Raw genomic sequence first — 19050 nt, 5'->3', positions numbered from 1 at the left:
CCTGGAAGATTATTCCACATGTTGAACATCAAATATTACTGAGCATATGTTCAGCTGTATTTAGTGTTTCAAATTCATTCTGTTTATGCGAGCAAATTATAAAAATAGATACAAAATATATATGAGGCATTTAATTTCATATCTCCTTTTTATAGACATTTGCCATGGATGAAAATCATAACCAAAATCAATTCTGTTTGAACACTAAAAATTCAACAAGAAGACAATTTTTGATGTACGAAGCCAGTGGTATGAATTAAGTTACTTGTGATCCAAAGTGATTTTTTTTGTACTATGTTAAATTATTTATGAATGTTTCTGTAAGACATAAACATGCTTATTTAACCAAGGATTATAACTAAAAAACAAACTTTCAGATTTCCAGAATTTGCCATTTCTTTCTTTTCCACAAATTACTTTGATGTATGATATGATTTAGAATTTCAGGTTAATGTCAGCAAAGTGGAAGTTAATGTTTTGGACACCATAACACTGAAAGTGATCATGAATATTTCTGGGAATATATCTTGCCATTGGAACTTTAAGAACAACAGAACTCAGTGCAATGTGAATTATTGCACCGTGCACAGGTCTCTTCTTTATATTTTTTTACATTACAGATTAGGCCGTACATTAAAAGCTGTTAAGTGGTATTCCTGATTTGTAATGTGGACTGAACTGAAGTAACCCTTTTGTGTGAATAAAAGATCATGGTTCTATAAGCACCATGATTCATAGGAACATAGGACCAGGAGTAGGCCATTCAGCCCCTTGAGCCTGTTCTGCCATTCAATTATATCATGGCTGATCTGTATCGTAACTCCATCTACCCGCCTTGGTTCCATAATCCTGAATACCCTTGCCTAATAAAAATCTATCAATCTCAATTTTAAAATTTTCAATTGACCTCAACAGATTTTTGGGGGAGAGAGTTCCAGATTTCCACTACCATTTGTGTGAAGAAGTACTTTCTGACATCACCCCTGAATGGCCTAACTCTAATTTTAAGGTTATGCCTCCTGTTCTTGACTCTCCCACCAGAGGAAATAGTTTCACTCTATCTACTCCATTAAATCCTTTAATCATCTTAAATACCTCAATTAGATCACTCCTTAATCTTCTGTATTCAAGGGAATACAAGCCTAGTCTATGCAACCTGCCTTCATAATTTAACCCTTTTAGCCCAGGTATCATTCTGGTGACTGCACGGCACTCCTCCAAGGCCAATATATCGTTCCTGAGGTGCGGTGCCCAGAACTGAATACAGTGCTTCAGAGGGGTCTAACCAGAGCTCTGTACAGCTGTAACATAACCTCCACCCCTTTGTATTCCAGCCCTCTTGAGATAAAGGCCAACATTTCATTAGCCTTTTTGATTACAAGATTCACAAGTAAGAGACAAAAAGACACTGTAATGTATGTTGTATGTAATGTACTGTAAGGAGCTGTGATGCGCCAAACAGGTGTCCTGATGCAGCTCCTGGGGTCTCAAGATCGGGCCAGGGTGGCCGCCAACAGGTGGGCCACAATTGCAGAGGGTGGGGGTCCCGGGGCGGCAGCAGCCCAGATTATTTTTGTGGGCCACGGAAAGCACTCCTGCTCCTATGGGGCCCACAAAAATAATTCAGCATTCACCTTTGGCGGACCTTTTTGGTTCCATCAGCCATGGAACTGGTCGTACCCTGCATGATGCACACTCGGACCAGTTACGACCAAAAATGGCAATCGAGGTCCTATTTACGCCATTTGGTATGTGGTTTCTTCACTGCCTTTCATGAAGTATGAAGGATCAGCTCGCTTGGTCACCCACATTTACTATTGTACTGCTTGTCGTGCCTTATTAATGGAATGGCACTAATTTTCTGACTTCAACTTTTTGTCCAGTGAGGGGTGTGGAAATACATTAAAGAATAATAATGCAGCAATAAAGAATAATTTCACAAATTACATTACCATTATAAAATACCCTTATTATATGTTGATAACTTGATCTAATTCTTACTTTTCTTTACAGTCAAGTTATTACTTTCACAATTTCTCGAATCAGAGAAAGGCATATTGGGATATACACCCTCACAGTTGAAAGCGGAAACACTAACTATACAATTAGCTTTACAGTTCTTGTTAAAGGTACGTAATGAATAAAGTAAATATAATTTTAAGTATGTGACGAACGACTGGCTTCTGTTCATCCACATACCCACATCTATAGTGTTCCACTTCTCAGATTTTTTCCTGGTTTTAGCATACATTAGTGAAGGGAATATATCACCAAACTTGTGCATACACTAACATATCTGTACTAAGAAGGTTGTGGTTTAAAGCCTTGAGCACATAATCTAAGCTGACTCTTCAGTGCAGTACTGAGGGAGTGCTACATTTTTGGAGGTGCTGTCTTTTGGATGAGATGCTAAACTGAAGCTTAATAAGCTTGTTCAGGTATAAGATATTATGTGAATATTTAAATAAGAGTAGGGGGTTCTCCTAGTGACCTTCCAACATATATCCATCAGCCAGCACCACCAAAAACAGATTAACTGGTCATTTATATAATTTGCTGTTTGTGGGACCTTGCTGTAGCAAATTTGCTGCTGCATTTGCCTATATAACAATATTAGTTAAATCCGAAACTAGGGTCTTAAATCTAAACAAAGCAAACTACATAGGTATGAGGGGTGAGTTGGCTAAGGTAGATTGGGAAACTACATTAACAGGTATGATGGTAGACAAGCAATGGCTAGCATTTAAAGAATTGATACATAATTTACAACAAATATACATTCCTTTAAGGCACAAAAACCCCGCAGGAAAAGTGATCCAACCGTGGCTAACAAGAGAAGTTAAGGATAGTATTAGATCAAAGGAAGAGGCTTATAATGTTGCCAAAAAGAGTAGTAAGCTTGAGGATTGGGAGGATTTTAGAATTCAGCGAAGGAGGACCAAGAAATTGATAAAGGGAAAATAGGATATGATAGTAAACTAAATAGGGAATAATAACAGACTGTAAAAGCTTCTACTGGTATTTAAAAAGGAAAAGATTAGCGAAAGTAAATGTGGGTCCCTTACAGGCTGAGACAGGAGAAATTATAATGGGGGATAAGGAAATGGCTGAGAAATTAAACAAATACTTTGTATTTGTCTTCACGGAAGAAGACGCAAAAAACTTCCCGGAAATAGTGGAGAACCAAGGGTCTAGTGAGAATGAGGAACTGAAAGAAATTAGTATTAGTAAAAAAATAGTACTGGAGAAATTATTGGGACTGAAAGCTGATAAATCCCCTGGACCTGATGGCCTACATCCTAGAGTTTTGAAAGAGTTGGCTATAGAGATAGTGGATGCATTGGATGTCATTTTCCAAAATTCCATAGATTCTAGAACGGCTCCGACGGATTGGAAGATAGCAAATGTAACCCCACTATTTAAGAAAAGAGGGAGGGAGAAAACGGGGAACTACAGACCAGTTAGCCTGACATCAGTAGTAGGGAAAATGCTAGAATCTATTATTAAGGACATGGTAACAGGGCACTTAGAAAATAATAATAGGATTGGGCAGAGTCAACACGGATTTATGAAAGGGAAATCATGTTTGACGAATCTGTTAGAGTTTTTTGAGGTTGTAACTAACAGAATAGATAAGGGGGAACCAGTGGATGTGTGAAATTTCTTCACTCAGAGGGTGGTGAATCTTTGGAATTCTCTACCCCAGAGGGCTGTGGAGGCTCAGTCATTGAGTATATTCAAGACAGAGATCGATAGATTTTTGAATATTAAGGGAATCAAGTGATATGGGGATAGTGCAGGAAAGTGGAGATGAGGTAGAAGATCAGCTATGATCTTATTGAATGACGGAGCAGCCTCGAAGGGCCAAATGGCCTACTCCTGCTCCTATTTATTACTTTCTTATCTTAATAGTGATATCATTAGCTTTGCTACACCCTGAGGACATGAAAGGCTTCATACAGATGCAAGTTCTTCCGTCTTTAAAGTGTGCAAACCCAGTTTGACATCAGGCTTACAGCATAATTAGATTCCATAAAACTGGAAAGTCGAACTATCTAATAATACATTATTAAGAACTATTAACATGGGGAAGAACAAAAACACCCTTTAAACTTCTAATATTATATTGCTTTTGAATTTAGTGCTTTCATTGTCAACCTATTGCTTGTACTTATTTGAATCTAGATTTCCAACCAGTTTTATGATCTTGTAGGTTTCTAACCAGCATCACATACCACTCCTTATCTGGTATAGCAGGATGGTCTGTGTCCTGTATGCCTCCATGTCTGCTGCTTTACAATTGGCTTGCAAGTGGCACAATTAATATGTCGATGAGTTGAGTGATATATGACAGTCCTTCCTCTCCACTCCAGATGGAAAAGAAAACAAAGTTGGAAATGGATATCATGCCCTATTGGGTATTGGCAAAGGCCGAGAACCAAGTCACTGTGCACTCTTACAGCATGGGAATAAAGTGTGTTGGAAGGGGGAATTTCACAGAAGGGGAGAAAGAAAAAAATGTGATGGGGTTAATGTTTTACAAAGCACCTACTCCTAGAAGCTCAATGTGTGCAATGTAGATTTAGCATTATATTCTCATTTTAAATTTTGTTTATGTGTCGAGGATGAGAATATAGGCCTTCAACCCCATCCTTGGCTTATTTCATCCCCATATATCAACTCTCCTTTCTGCTTAACTCACATTGTATTACATAGTATTTACAACACAGAAACAGTCTCTTCAGCCCAACAGGTCTATGCCGGTGTTTATGTGCCACATGAGCCTCCTCCTACCCTATTTCATCTAACCCCATCAACATCTCCTTCTATTCCTTTCTCCCTCGTGTGTTTATCTAGCTTCCCCTTAAATGCCTCTATGCTAGTCGCCTCAATTACTCTTTGTGGTAGCGAGTTCCACATTCTAACCACTTTCTGGGTAAAGAAGTTTCTCCTGAATTTCCTATTGGATTTATTAGTGACTATCTTATATTTATGGCCCCTGTTTCTGGTCTCGCCCACACGTGGAAACATCTTCTCTCCTTCTATCCTATCAAACCCTTTCATAATCTTGAAGTGCTCTATCAGGCCACCCCCTCAGTCTTCTCTTTTCCAGAGAAAAGAGCCCCAGCCTGTTCAATCTTTTCTGATAGATATAACCTCTCAGTTGTGGTTTCATTCTAGTAAATCTTTTTTGCACCTTCTCCAGTGCCGCTATATCCTTTTTATAATATGGAGACCAGAACTGTTCACAGTACTCCAAGTGTGGTCTACCCAAGGTTATATACAAGTTTAACATAATTTCTCTGCTTTTCAATACTACCCCTCTAGAAATGAATCCAAGTGCTTTGTTTGCTTTTTTTTAATGGCCTTCTGTGTCGCTACTTTAAGTGATCTGTGTATCTGTACCCCCAGGTCCCTCTGTTCTTCTACCCCATTTAGACACTTATTTTCCAAGGAGTATGTGGCCTCCTTATTCTTCCTACCACAAAGTACCACCCTTATCTATATTGAAGTTCATTTGCCAATTACACGCCCATTCTGCAAGTTTATTAATATCTTCCTGCATTTTGTCACAGTCCTCCTCTGTATTAACTACACACCCCAATTTGGTATCATCCGCAAGTTTTGAAATTGTACTTCCGATTCCCGAGTCCAAATGGTTTATGTAAATGGTGAACAGCAGTGGTCCCAGCACCGATCCTTGAGGAACACCAGTCTGAGTAACGACCTTTAACCCCTACTCTCTGTTTTCCCTTTGTAGCCAGCTCCTAAAACAGAGGTCTACATTAAATGCTATTGTTTTTTTTGTTTATTTTACCCACTGCTGGGTCTGTCACAGAGTGAGTAAGTCAGACTCTCAGGGTTGTGTAGTATTGTGTAACGTACTTATGATAGGCCAGATGCAAGAAGCTCGTGAATCTTTTTGTCTATAAAATTAAAAATCTGCTCTACTGCCTCAGCCTCCTCAAACCCCTCCACTCTCCTCGACCACCATCAGCTCACCCCCATTCTAGCTCTGACCTCTTCTTCACTATTTCCACAAAAGAACCTCACCAGACTCATCGCCTCCTTGAGACGAACTTCATGCTCCTTTGACCCCCTCCAAACTCAGCTCCTGACCACTCAACCTCTCCATTTCAGCCCAATGTTCGTGACATCATCAAAGAATATAAGACAATGCAGAAACAAATTAAAAGGGTGAGCAGAGGGGCAAAGAGAGACCTAGAAAAAAGTATAGCGACTGAGGCTAAGCATAACAGTAAACAAATTCTTTCAGTGCTACTACAGTCAGAGAAGAGGTGAAAATCATAAATGATGCAAATGACTTGAAACTGAGGATGAACATAAATTAGTGAATGTTCTGAATGAATACTTCCTCCAAGCATTTGCAAGGGAAGATGTGACCAACATATTCTTTCCAAACAAAAATATGCTACACTATAAATTGAGATGGAAGTCCTAAACAGGTTAAATGTGCTCAAAGCTAATAAATCCACAGGATTAGATGGTATTTATCCCAGAGTGTTGAAAGAGACTAAAGAGATTTGTGAGGCCCTGACAATCATTATGAGGGAGTCAGTGCAGACTGGGGAGGTACCAGTAAATTAAAAATCAGCTAATGTAGTGGCCATATCAAAAAAAGAGTGTCAAAACAAACATAGGCAGCTACAAACCCAATAGATTTACTTCCATTCCATGTGGAATGTGTTGTCGCTGTCCAATTTTGTTCACATATCTCCCACCACTTCTTGATTGAATCCTTTTATTCTGGGTTCCATCCACCATAGCAGTGACACTGCTCTGGTCAATTACCAATTACATTTTATGTGACTGTGACTGTAGAGCAACATTCCTCCTTGTCCTCCATGGCATTCAGTATCATATAATTCTCCTTTAATGTCTCTCCTCCAACTCCATGGTACTGCTCTCACATGGTTTCATTCTGGCCTGTCCCACATCAACCAGCACATCTCCTGCAATGCTTTCTTCTTCTGTGCCTGCAAAGTCATCTCTGGTGTAACCTAAAGTTCCAACTTTGGCTCCTTCCTATTTCTTATCTATGTACTGCCACTCGGCGATGTTATCTGCAAGAGTGGGGTCAGCATTCATGCATAGGCTGACGAAACCCGGCTTTACTTCTCCATCACCACCACCCTTGCTTCTACGATTGTCGCTACACTGTCCAGTTGCCTATTTTACATCAAGTTGTGGATGAACCAGAACTTTCTACAGCTTAACAATGGCAAGATCCAAGACCCCACTTCAAAAACTATGCATATAGAACCTGATTCCATCCCCATTCTTGAATGCCCGCTCAAGCTGAACTTGGCATCCCACAACCATGGTTTCCTTTTAAACCATTTAACTTCAAACCCCACATTCAGTCTATCACCAAGACCACTATCATCTTCAAAATATTGAACTTCTCCAGCCCTACCTCAACGCCGCTGCCACTGAAACCCTCTTCCGTGCATTTATTACCTACAAATCTGATTTCTCCAATGCCTTCTTCACTGGTCTTTCAAACTCTATCCTATGAAAACTACAACTCATCCAGAACTCTGCCTATCCACGCAGTCCCACTCACTGATCATCCCTACCCTCACCAACCTTCATTGGCTTCCCTATCCCTCATTGAATCAGTTTCAAAATCCTCATCCTTTTCCACGTTTGTCTCCACAGACTCGCTCCTCCCTACTCCTGCCGCCTCTGCTCTTCCAGCTCTGGCCTGATCCCTCCTCCTTATGCTCTAACATCATTGGCAGAATCTTAGCCATCTTGCCCCTCAGTCAGGAACTCTCTTCACAAACCCTTGTGCTTTGCTACATTTCGCACCACTTCAAAAAGCTTCCATATAACTTTGACTGTGCCTTTAGTCACCTCCCTAATTCTCCACTTTCTTCTTGCTTTAAAAATCATCTTGGAGATATGGGCCTCACGAGCAAGGTCAGCATTTATTGCCCTCGGTGGTGATGAGCCTTCTTCTTAAACTGTTGCAGTCCATGTGGTGAGGGTACTCGCACAGATAGAGAATTCCAGGTGTAGCTTCTTGCGACGTTTTGCTATGTTCAAAGTGCCATAAGTTGTTACTTTTGTTGTTCTTGATTCCTGTACAAATTTATTGACATTTAAAAATGACATTTCTAATAAAATTCACTCAGCATTGCCAGATACATTGAACTTTTTGACAAGCCAGAGACTCAATTTCAGGACCTTGTAGTAGGGAACCAAAAGTTCCATAATTTGAGTGAACTGGGCACTCTCACAAACTATCATTAGTGGTAACTGTACAGACTTCCTTCATTAACGTGAGCTGTAAAGTGGTATGTGTTTCTGCTGACCAAATTATTAATGTCCTGTAATTCCATTCGGCAGCAAAACCCAGGAAACCAAAAATGACAATGAAAACAGAGGAAAATATTACTACCTTGGATTGCACAGCAGAAAGTTACCCTGCTCCTGTCCTCAGTTGGAGATATAATTGTGCAAGGTATGCTTTCCACTTTCATGTTTTAGTTATTGCCACCTCCATTTGATCTCTTTGTGGCATACACTATTCCTCAGCTTAAAAGATGGGCAGGTAGCATACTCCCAGGCCTCTACTTAGTGCCTCTTTAATAGGCTTGTGAGGAGGTATGTAAGAGGCTGAGCTGGGATAAGTTTCACACTGTTTTGACTTCCTCCTTCCCAATAGGGAAGTACTTGACTTCTGCATGTAGCATCCCCTAATAACTAAATCAAGACCAGGAAGTCACCATGTGGCAAAACCAAGTGGGTGGACCTCCACCTCCAGAAACTTACCATGTTGGTTCTCAGGGTCAGACAGCAAAGCTTTATAGCATGATTCAAAAGTTATACTATTGCTATGGGCTGGTGGAAAAATAGTTTAAGAATCCTGGCTAAGAATTCACTTTTGAGGGAAATTTTACAGGGCAAAATGCTGCAACTTAATTGCTACAGTTTGCCATATTGTTGGCCTTATATATTTTATAAAATGCTGCCTTGGAATAATTTGGTTGTTTGCTGCAATAACAATATATTTTGAGGTTACAGCTCTTCAGAAATACCATACAGACGTGTTGAATCCACTGACACCTTTGGAGTGACGAGAATTAAGATAAAGGAATTCGTTCATCGTAATGTATGTTGCTGTGCAAGTAATATTCTTGGATCAGAGTGTTCAAGTCTTTACACTCAAGGTAATTATAACTCAGAAGCCAACATCAGTAACAGACATTGAAGAGTGAATTTTAAATGATGATTCCATGCAGGAATTCAGATAATGTCATAAAACATGGTAGAACTTGCAGTGAAATGACTACCTCTTGCTTCCTGGTGTTTTATTTAATATTCTGTGTATTATAGACTGTGACCCTAAAATTCTTAAGACTGGAAATGCCAGAGATCCTGATTTCTGCCAGGGATGAACCTGGAATTTGGGATGTAACCCAGTAAGGCTAGAATTCCATCCCATATATCCTGGCCTTTTAAATTATGACGGGGGAGGGGGGAAGGGGGTTACTGACAGATCTTCTGGTCAGGGTGAGTTCTTGTGCTACCCTGGGAACTCTGCTCTTTACACCATGAAAATGCCTCAGTTGAATTCATGCCAGCTGGTGTGAGTCCCTTTGAGGCCTTCTGAAGGCCCCAAACCTTACTTAGGTTGAGGTAATCAATCCTGGAGGGGCCAATTAGATTGTCTGGAGGCAGAATGGCTCCTTTTGTGGCTGAAGACTGACAAAAAAAAAATCGCCTTTTTCCTCAACCTTGTTGGGCCAAGAGCAACCTTAAGTGGAGCAGCTGTGGTCTGGTTTGCCTTACAAGGGCAGATCAGGTCAGGTGCCACTGATTCATCTTTCAGGCACAGGTGGCCTGCCTTGATTATGGTAATGATTCTGTCCCCAGGATTTGGGATGGTGTTTACCGGCACTGACAGTCCCTCAGGAATTTTGAACCTGTATCTTTTATTCGTCCACTTATTAAAGTCAGTATTTTTACTGGGGAGATGGGTGCTAATGACTGTAATTGTTGCCACATGTGAAGAAGTTATCAGTTATCAGGAACATAAGAAATAAGAGCAGGAGTCGGCCATACGGCCCCTCGAGCCTGCTCCGCCATTCAATAAGATCATGGCTGATCATCGACCTCAACTCCACTTTCCCGCCCGATCTCCATATCCCTTGATTCCCCTAGAGCCCAAAAATCTATCTCTCTCAGCCTTGAATATACTCAAATACTCAGCATTTACAGCCCTCTGGGGCAGAGAATTCCAAAGATTCACAACCCTGTGAGTGAAGAAATTCCTCCTCATCTCAGTCTTAAATGGCCTACCCCTTATCCTGAGACTATGCCCCCTAGTTCTAGACACTCCAGCCAGGGGAAACAACCTCTCAGCATCTACCCTGTCAATCCCCTTCAGAATCTTGTATGTTTCAATGAGATCACCTCTCATTCTTCTAAACTCCAGACAGTATAGGCCCATTCTACACAATCTCTCATCATAGGACAGCCTTCTCATCCCAGGAATCAATCTAGTGAACCTTTGTTGCACCGCCTCCAAGGCAAGTATATCCTTCCTTAGATAAGGAGACCAAAACTGTGCACAGTACTCCAGGTGTGGTCGCACCAAGGACCTGTACAATTGTAGCAAGACTTCCTTACTCTTATACTCCAATCCCCTTGCAATAAAGGCCAACATGCCATTTGCCTTCCTTATTGCTTGCTCTACCTGCATGCTAGCATTTCTGTGTTTCTTGCATGAGGACACCCAAATCTCTCTGAACACCAACATTTGAAAGTTTCTCGCCTTTTAAAAAATATTCTGTTTTTCTATTCTTCCTACCAAAGTGAATAACCTCAGATTTCCCTACATTATACTCCATCTGCCACCTTACTGCTCACTCACTTAGTCTATTTATATCCCTTTGCAGACTCTTTGGCCTAGAAATTGACTATAGCCTCGTTTGGGGCGCCAGCCTCGCCAGGGCGCTAAAAGTAGCGCCTCGGAAGCATTTGCGGCAGCCCGTCAGAAATTCAGTTGGAGCGCCCCAAAGGGAAGCGCGGCGCCACTGGAGGCGCCCCGCATCCCTCTTGGGGCGCTGCGACTGAATATCGCTGCGCAACGTGCTGCAGGCCTTCCTCCCCTTCTTAAAGGGGAGGGGCCTTGTTCAGCGCGATCTGGGGCCCAGCTGGGTCCCCGAGGATCGCAAGTGCCGGCAAAAGAGCCCGGCACCGAGGAGAAGTGCCGGGCTCTTGGAACGCAGTCGGCACTCCGCGGGGGGTGGGGTGGGGGGAGGCTCAGGAGGCTGGGGACGGCAGCGCAGAGAGTTGCTGGCAGGCGGCCAGCAACAAAAATGGCCGCCCCACACCTCTCCTTTAATTTGCACCTCCACCGCCGCAGGTAGGCCCCCCTGAACCGGTCGCACATAGCGTCCGACGTTAAATCAGGGGGCACATCTAAGTATCGCAGCCGGGGCATCAGCGGGGCGCTACGCACACCGATGACGTCATCGGTAGCGGCGCAGCGCTAACGGCTAGCGCCACCACTAGCGTCCTGCTGAATTTAGCGGGAGGTGTGGCCAGTGGCTTGCGACCCACTTAGCGCCCTCTTAAGGCGCTAACGGGTGGCGCAGCCCACTGAATTTCTAGGCCTTTGTGTTCTCCTCATAGCTTACTGTCCCACCTAGCTTTGTATCATCAGCAAACCTGGATACATTACACTCGAAATCAAGGAATATAGAAACACTAATAGGCTATTCAACTCATCAACCTTGCTCCACCATTTTGTTAGCCATGTCAACTCTGTCTTTTTAATCCCAATTTCCTGTTTGTCCACATCCCTTGATACAATTACTTCCCAAGTCCCTTTCAAATACCTCAGTTGACTTCATATTTATGGCTTTTTTGGGCTGTGCATCATCAAAGTCATGGGCTCATCTTCCACATGTACAATGACACCCAGCTCTACTTTCCCCCTCCTCTCTGGACCCTCCACTACCACTGGGCTATCAGACTGCTTGTCTGGCATCCAATCTTGGATGATCCATAATTTCCTCAAGTTATATATTAGGAAGACTAAGCTGATCATCTTCAGCCCCTGTCAAAAACTCTCTACTCTTTCAATTGACACCATCAATTGTGCAACAGCCCTCTCCCTTCCCCCCACCATTGGTGCTATGCCTTGCTGTCTAGGCCCTACACTCTGGAATTCCCAGCCTAAATCCTTCAACCACCTCTCTATCCTCCCTTAAGATTCTTCTTAAAACCATCTCTTTCACCCTCCTAATCTCCCTTTCTTTGGTTCAGCGTCCATTTTTGTTGCATCTCTATGAAGCGCCTTGAAACATTTTTCTACGTTAAAGGCAGTTTGTTGTTTTAATTTCTTTTTGGATTGACTTTTAACTATCTTAATTTGATTCCTAAGATTATGTCCCTTTGTTCTTGATTCCCCTCCTCCAAGAAAGTATCATTCCCTATCTATCGTGTCAATTCCTTTACTGTTTTAAACATTTCAATTAGATCATCCCTTACCGTCCTCTTTTTCATGGAATATGACCCAAATTTACCCAGTCTCTCATCATAACCTAGCCATTTCATCTCGTGTGCACTTTTACTAATATGACTAAATAATTACAGTATGTTTGCCTATCAAGTATGGACATAGCTTTTTACAAACAAAAAATACTTTTTTAATGAACAACTTGAAGAAATGTAATGTTCTTTTCAATATATTTGCTTCTATAATCAGTTCCTTTGATGGTAGGCTGTTATTTTTCCTAATACGGAATACTAAATTGGATTTCTGAAAACATAACGGTGGGCATTGTCATGCGACTTGGCATGTCACAGCCCATCGCTACATGTGAATCCTTATTGTCCACTCGAGCATTACAGGGAAGATTTCCTTTTTACTATTTGCAGCAAAATTGTAAATGTGTCCTTTATAATTAGACTAGCTGGGGAGCCCCGCGTTGCGAGGGCAATTTTGGGGCGCGAGGGCAATTTTGGGGCGCTTGGTCTCCCTGCCCCTGTGTGTCCCCCCTCTCCCTGTCATGTCCTCTCCCTGTCCTATCCCTCCCTCCCCTCCCTTCCTGTCCCTCCCCTCCCCTGTCTCCCTCCCTCCCTCCCCTCGCCCACCCCCCCGCTCCCCTCCCCCCCGCTCCCCTCACCCCCCCCGCTCCCCTCACCCTCCCCCCGCTCCCCTCACCCCCCCTCCTCCCCTCCCGTCTCCCTCCCTCCCTCCCCTCGCCCACCCCCACCCCTCCCCTCCCCTGTCTGTGTCCCTCCCTCCCCCACTCCCACTCCCCTCCCCCGCTCCCCTCTGTCCCTCTCTCGGGCCCCTCCCCCTGCCTACCTGAGGTCCGGTGCCGTTGCGAGAGCGGGAATGCTGAGCGGCGGCCGGCGCCGGGAGCGAGGGCTGCGGGCGGCGCATGTGCGGTGAGTGCGGGCGGCGCATGCGCGTTGAGTGCGGGCGGCGCATGCGCGGTGAGTGCGGGCGGCGCATGCGCGGTCAGTGCGGGTGGCGCGAGCGGCCCGCGGGAGCCGGCAAGGCCGTTAGCGAGCGGGAAACTTCGGGCGGCGCGCCCGCGCTCCGTCCGCGACACCTGAGAGGGGGAAGTAGAGAGAGACAGAGAGGGAAGAGGAGAAGGAGAGAGAGGGAAGAGGAGAGAGGGAAGAGGAGAAGGAGAGAGAGCGAAGAGGAGAAGGAGAGAGAGAGAGGGAAGAAAGAGAGAGAGAGAGAAATTTTTTCAGCTTCAGGCCCCGAGTCTCCCCTGCGCGAGGGTGAGGAGGAGGGGGGGGGGTTGCTAAACACAATATAAAACACAAATAAATTGTTATTTAATTCCCTAACACATCATTAAAATATTTACCTTAGTTCCCTAACACACAGAAAGTGTGGGGGAAAAAATCGTGGAAAATCAAGATGGCGGCCACTCACCTCGGTTCAGAAGGATAAGGCCCGCCCACACACGCACCGATTGGTCGACCGGTCAGGTCACCGAAGCGTAGGATTGGTCAATCGTCGAGTCACTCGACACTCAACTGTAGGAAGACCTCGACGTCACACGGTCGCTGATGAGATGCTGGATGAGCGGAACGCTGAACGTTTTTGGGATACCGCGGGCGGGATTTTTGTCCGGCCGAAACGTAAATAGGCCTATGACCGGTCCGGAATCGCAAGCTTTCTTTTGAGGCGACGCGCGCGTCGGTACGCTCTGTAACTTCCAAACGCATACAGCCCAGGCGGACAGACAGACAGACAGACAGAAGAGCCGCTTTATATATATAGATTGTTGGTTTCACTACAAATAGTACATAGAGAAACTCTTCTACCTCAAGTGATTCCACCAGTCGCAAAGTAGAGGTGAACAAACCAGTACTACAAAGAAAAAGTAATCTCCTCACTTTTCATATATTTGATATGAATAAAATCTACTACTTAGAAACAGCTAGGAACGTGACATTAAAACCAAATTAGCAATGCCTGTGACATGCCATGTAGCTTGGCAATATTGAAAAGATCATTAGATTTCTTCAAATTGTTCATTCAAAACAAATGTGTTTTTTTGTAAAAACCTATGTGCATATTTAATAGGCAAACATGCTGTAATTATTTAGTGGTGGGAACTGGACCGGCGACATTTAAATGAAGCCCGGGAGTTAAAATACCTCCCAGGCCTGAAACTTAGGCCAGCAAGTGCGTTTCGCACTCGCCCCACCTGCCCAAAACCTGCTCTGGGTTAAAATCAACCCTTATATATCAGGACAGGTGTTTTTGCATATAACTTTAAGAACTTCAACTTCCCATCCTGTCCATATATGTTCTGTGCTGCTACTTTACAACACACCTTACTTTTGTGCACTTCTGTATTCTGGCCTCCAGTCAGGTTCTCTAAGTAGTTGACACAAAGCTCACTCTTTCAGTGTCAATTTGCCATATTGTTCCCTCTGTAGGGGATCATCCTCCCCACCAAAAAGGTTATTGCAATGCTCCATTATAGAAGTTGCCATTGCCGGGATTAGTTAGTATATGAACATACGAATTAGGAGCAAGAGTAGGCCACTCGGCCCCTCGAGCCTGCTCCGCCATTCAATAAGATCATGGCTGATCTGATTACTCCACATTCCTGCTTACCCCTGATAACCTTTCACCTCCTTGCTTATTAAGAATCTATCTACCTCTGCCTTAAAAATATTCAAAGACTCTGCTTCCACCGCCCTCTGAGGAAGAGAGTTCCAAAGACTCACGACCCTCTGTGAAAAGAAAATTCTCCTCATCTCTGTCTTAAATGGGTGACCCCTTATTTTTAAACAGTGACCCCTAGTTCTAGATTCTCCCACAAGAGGAAACATCCTCTCCACATCCACCCTGTCCAGACTCCTCAGGATCTTATATGTTTCAATCAAGTCACTTCTTACTCTTCTAAACTCCAGCGAAGAAGCCTAGCCTGTCCAACCTTTCCTCATAAGACAACCCACCCATTCCAGGTATTAGTCTAGTAAACCTTCTCTGAGCTGCTTCCAACGCATTTATATCCTTAAATAAGGAGACCAATATTGTACACAGTACTCCAGATGTGGTCTCACCAATGTCCTGTATAACTGAAGCATAACCTCCCTACTTTTGTATTCAATTCCCCTCACAATAAACAATAACATTCTATTAGCTTTCCTAATTACTTGCTGTACCTGCATACTAACCTTTTGCGATTCATGCACTAGGACACCCAGATCCCTTGAGCTTTTCGCAATTGTTCTTGAGCCATACCAGCTTTTTGTCAGAACTCCAATGGATGTGGGGTGGGTGTAATTGGTTAGCGAGCTCTTCCATCATTTCCTCACATCCTCTGCTACTTCCAGGAATTTCTGCCAGAAGTGACCGAGAGAAGCATAGACTGGATCCTAGGGATCTATGTAATTGATAATCAATTGCATCGGCTAAGGTGTCCGATGCTTGCTGCAGCTATTTTCCTCCCACCCCAGGCTGCTCCCCAGTGTAGGTGGGAATCCTGCTGGAATCTCGCCTCACATACTTTAATAACCACGACCCTGGAACATCAGCTGTGATTGGGTGGCCTCTGGGTGCGAGCAGTACTCCCACCCTGGAAAAGTTGCTGCAGGATTCTGCCAAAGTAGAAAATCCCAACCATAACATAGAGGTAGTGCACATTTCACAGCTGCATCATCAAACTTTTGACATTTATCTCAGTTCTGTAATAAAATGTACAGTTGCAGTGAGTTAAGTTTTAAGTGTTCGATAATGTTGTTATTTAGAAAAGCAAAAAGCAAATTAAAAATTGGGATGCTGGAGCATTGCTAAGTAAAGTCAAAGATAATTAAGCAGCACTGTGTTGTCCTTGTCTCCTTATCCAACCTAACATTACAATTAAGTAATTAGATATTAGACAAATTCAAATCACAATGCAAAGCAGGTTAGAGAACAGCTTTATTTCAAAGTTGTAAAATGTAATATTCAAACATTTTTATCATAGTTGCAGTTTTATCTATTCACTTGTTTTATACATATTTTATTTGTAAAAACTGTGAATTACTTTAAGAGTTAAATGTAATACAAGAATTCCAGAAAAGTACCCAAAAACCAGATTTGAATACTTCACTCCACTGGTGCTTATAAGCACAAAGCATGTAAATGAAATGCTCCATTACCAAGGCCTTTGGCTTTAAATGATCATGTACTGCCTGATAAGGGGTTCTTGTTACTTATTATGTTGTGGCTTATATAACAGTAACTCCATTTATGAGGGCATTGTGACCACTAATGGCCCCGAAAAAGCAATAAAGCCTGCTCACGTGGTCTTTAGGGCTTGCCACGACCATACTGCTCTAAAACTGTAAAATTACATTATGATAATATTAATCCTTGCATTATCATGATGTGAGCACTAACAATCAGGCAACAACTTTTGTGATATGAATCTAATTCTTATTTATTGCAAACTGGTATTTTAAAGATCTGATTCACTGAAAGGATTTGATAGGGTAGAGGCGGAGAAGATATTTCCACTTGTGGGGGAGACCAGAACTAGGGGCCATAAATATAAGATAGTCACTAATAAATCCAATAGGGAATTCAGGAGAAACTTCTTTACCCAGGGAGTGGTTAGAATGTGGAACTCGCTACCACAAGAAATAATTGAGGTGAACAGCATAGATGTACTTAAGGGGAAGCTAGATAAACACATGAAGGAGAAAGAAATATGCTGATAGAGTTAGATGAAGAGGGATAGAAGGAGGCTCGTGTGGAGCATAAACACCGGCATAGACCAATTGGGCCAAATAGTTTGTTTCTGTGCTGTACATTCTATGTAACTCAATGTAATTAGGGTTAAGTAACTTGGATACTTAAAAGATTTAGAAATTCTAAAGATAAGTGAGACCACAATTTAATTGTTATGGTTTATAAATTTACAAGAGAATTGTATTAGTTTACACAAATAGATATACTCATTTGACATTTCCCCACCTTTATCATCGGCCAGCACTTGAGACAAGACATAAGATAATTACAGATAAGGAAGAGCATTTGGTCCATCTTAGTTCATCCATCCATATACACCCTAAAGTCCCTTCTATCATAGCATCAAATTATCTCCTAAATGATTTCAGGGTTTTCACTTCCCCTATTTTATCCAGGAGTCCATTTCATCTGTTGATTATTCTTTGTGTGAAGAACTTCCTGATATCAGTTGTAAATTTGCATTTTCTTAGTTTGAACCTGAGTCCCCGGGCGCAGAATTCGGATATGTAGTGACGTTTTCTGGATGCTACAAGTGCCCTTAGAGGTCCAAAATGGCGTCCACGGCACACGGACACTTCTGGTGTGAGTCGCACCGGACGCCATGTTGGTATGGACGTTAGTGCGCGCGCAGTGAAGGTCCGCCGGAAGAATGCAGAGTAGGCAGATCAGCGGTGCCATTTTGGAGCTCAACGCTCCAGCTAATGCCCTCTCTGAACCACACACAGCTGAACAAGCGTTCAGCAACAGGAACGACCCCCCACCAGCGCTATTTAAAGGGATCATCACTAAACTTTCAGGTTAGATGCTGATTGATTTCTATTGACCGTTGCTATGATTGTACAAGTGTTTGGTGCTTTCTAGAGTTCTTTACAGTTGCTAATGTCTACAGGGAGTGGTGTGGCAGGTGCTGAAGGACATGTCCTGACTTCAAGGCTTCTGCACAAACCAGTTGCTACCAGACATGGGTGTACTAGTAGGAATTCTCCATGGAATTGTAGGGGGTGGTGTGTGTGGTCAGCTTCACCTCTGACTCCTTTGAGCGGTTCGAATCGCTCCCACTCCCTTGTTCTAGACTTTGGACTTATTTGGGGGTCGTAATAAACTTGCAACAGACACCTGGGTTAGTCAAAAAGAATTCAGATCTTTATTTTGAGACAGGAAAATATACAATACAATAAAACTTACACTTTAAAAGGGTGGGGAACACACGGAATAAGCGAGGGAGAATTACAATGTACAAAATCCCTTTCCCTCCCAACCCCACTACACTAGCTAGGCTGGAATCCAGAGGACCAGGAAATGCTCACCAAAACGACTTTCTTGACAGTTGTGGAGGTTCGCGATTTCGGGGGTCTCTTTAGTTGTGGCGGTTGGGGCCTGCCGTACCTCGGACGTGGTAGAAGACTTCACCTGCGTTGGGTCTTCAGTTGGGTTGAGTCCGCTGATGCGGTTAGTCGCTCTGTTGGATCTATCGGGTAAGTACCCTTTGGTTAGGGCTAGTTTTAGAGTCTTTTGTGTCCAAATCTTACCCAGGGGTAAGTTAGACTAGCCTGTAGAGTGGAAACAAGCCTTTGGTTCGTGAGTTTTTCGGCGGTTGGTTCCTTGTTGGCCGTGGTGGCCCAATATTACCTGGTTGGTGGTAAAATTGGCTGGTGTTGGTTTCTGTAGGCCTTTGGTTGCCACGATTTCTGTTTCTTCTTTCTTCCTTCGAGTCTCCGATGATGATCTTTCTCTTGAGCTGGTTGGCTGAACTTGAACTCGGACTGCACTGCCCTCGTCTGTACTGGTCT

At 43.2% G+C, this 19050-nt stretch overlaps 1 protein-coding gene across 1 annotated transcript in view; it reads left to right on the top strand.

The window, feature by feature from the left end:
• Positions 1-439: 439 nt before the first annotated feature.
• LOC147111900 (receptor-type tyrosine-protein kinase FLT3-like) overlaps positions 440-19050 on the top strand; it is a 94510-nt gene continuing 75899 nt past the window's right edge. The window contains exons 1-4 of the mRNA XM_085999284.1: positions 440-590; positions 2014-2129; positions 8377-8491; positions 9055-9200. Coding sequence (XP_085855410.1) covers positions 505-590; positions 2014-2129; positions 8377-8491; positions 9055-9200 — 463 coding nt within the window. The 5' untranslated portion in view covers positions 440-504. The remainder of the gene's footprint in view (positions 591-2013; positions 2130-8376; positions 8492-9054; positions 9201-19050) is intronic.

This window comes from Somniosus microcephalus, chromosome 10 (genome assembly GCF_052327205.1).
Source record: "Somniosus microcephalus isolate GS21.2 chromosome 10, FLI_Smic_1.0, whole genome shotgun sequence".
Lineage (NCBI taxonomy): Eukaryota > Metazoa > Chordata > Chondrichthyes > Squaliformes > Somniosidae > Somniosus > Somniosus microcephalus.
The sequence above is the reverse complement of the archived record's forward strand: the minus strand, read 5'-3'. Positions and strand labels throughout refer to the sequence as shown.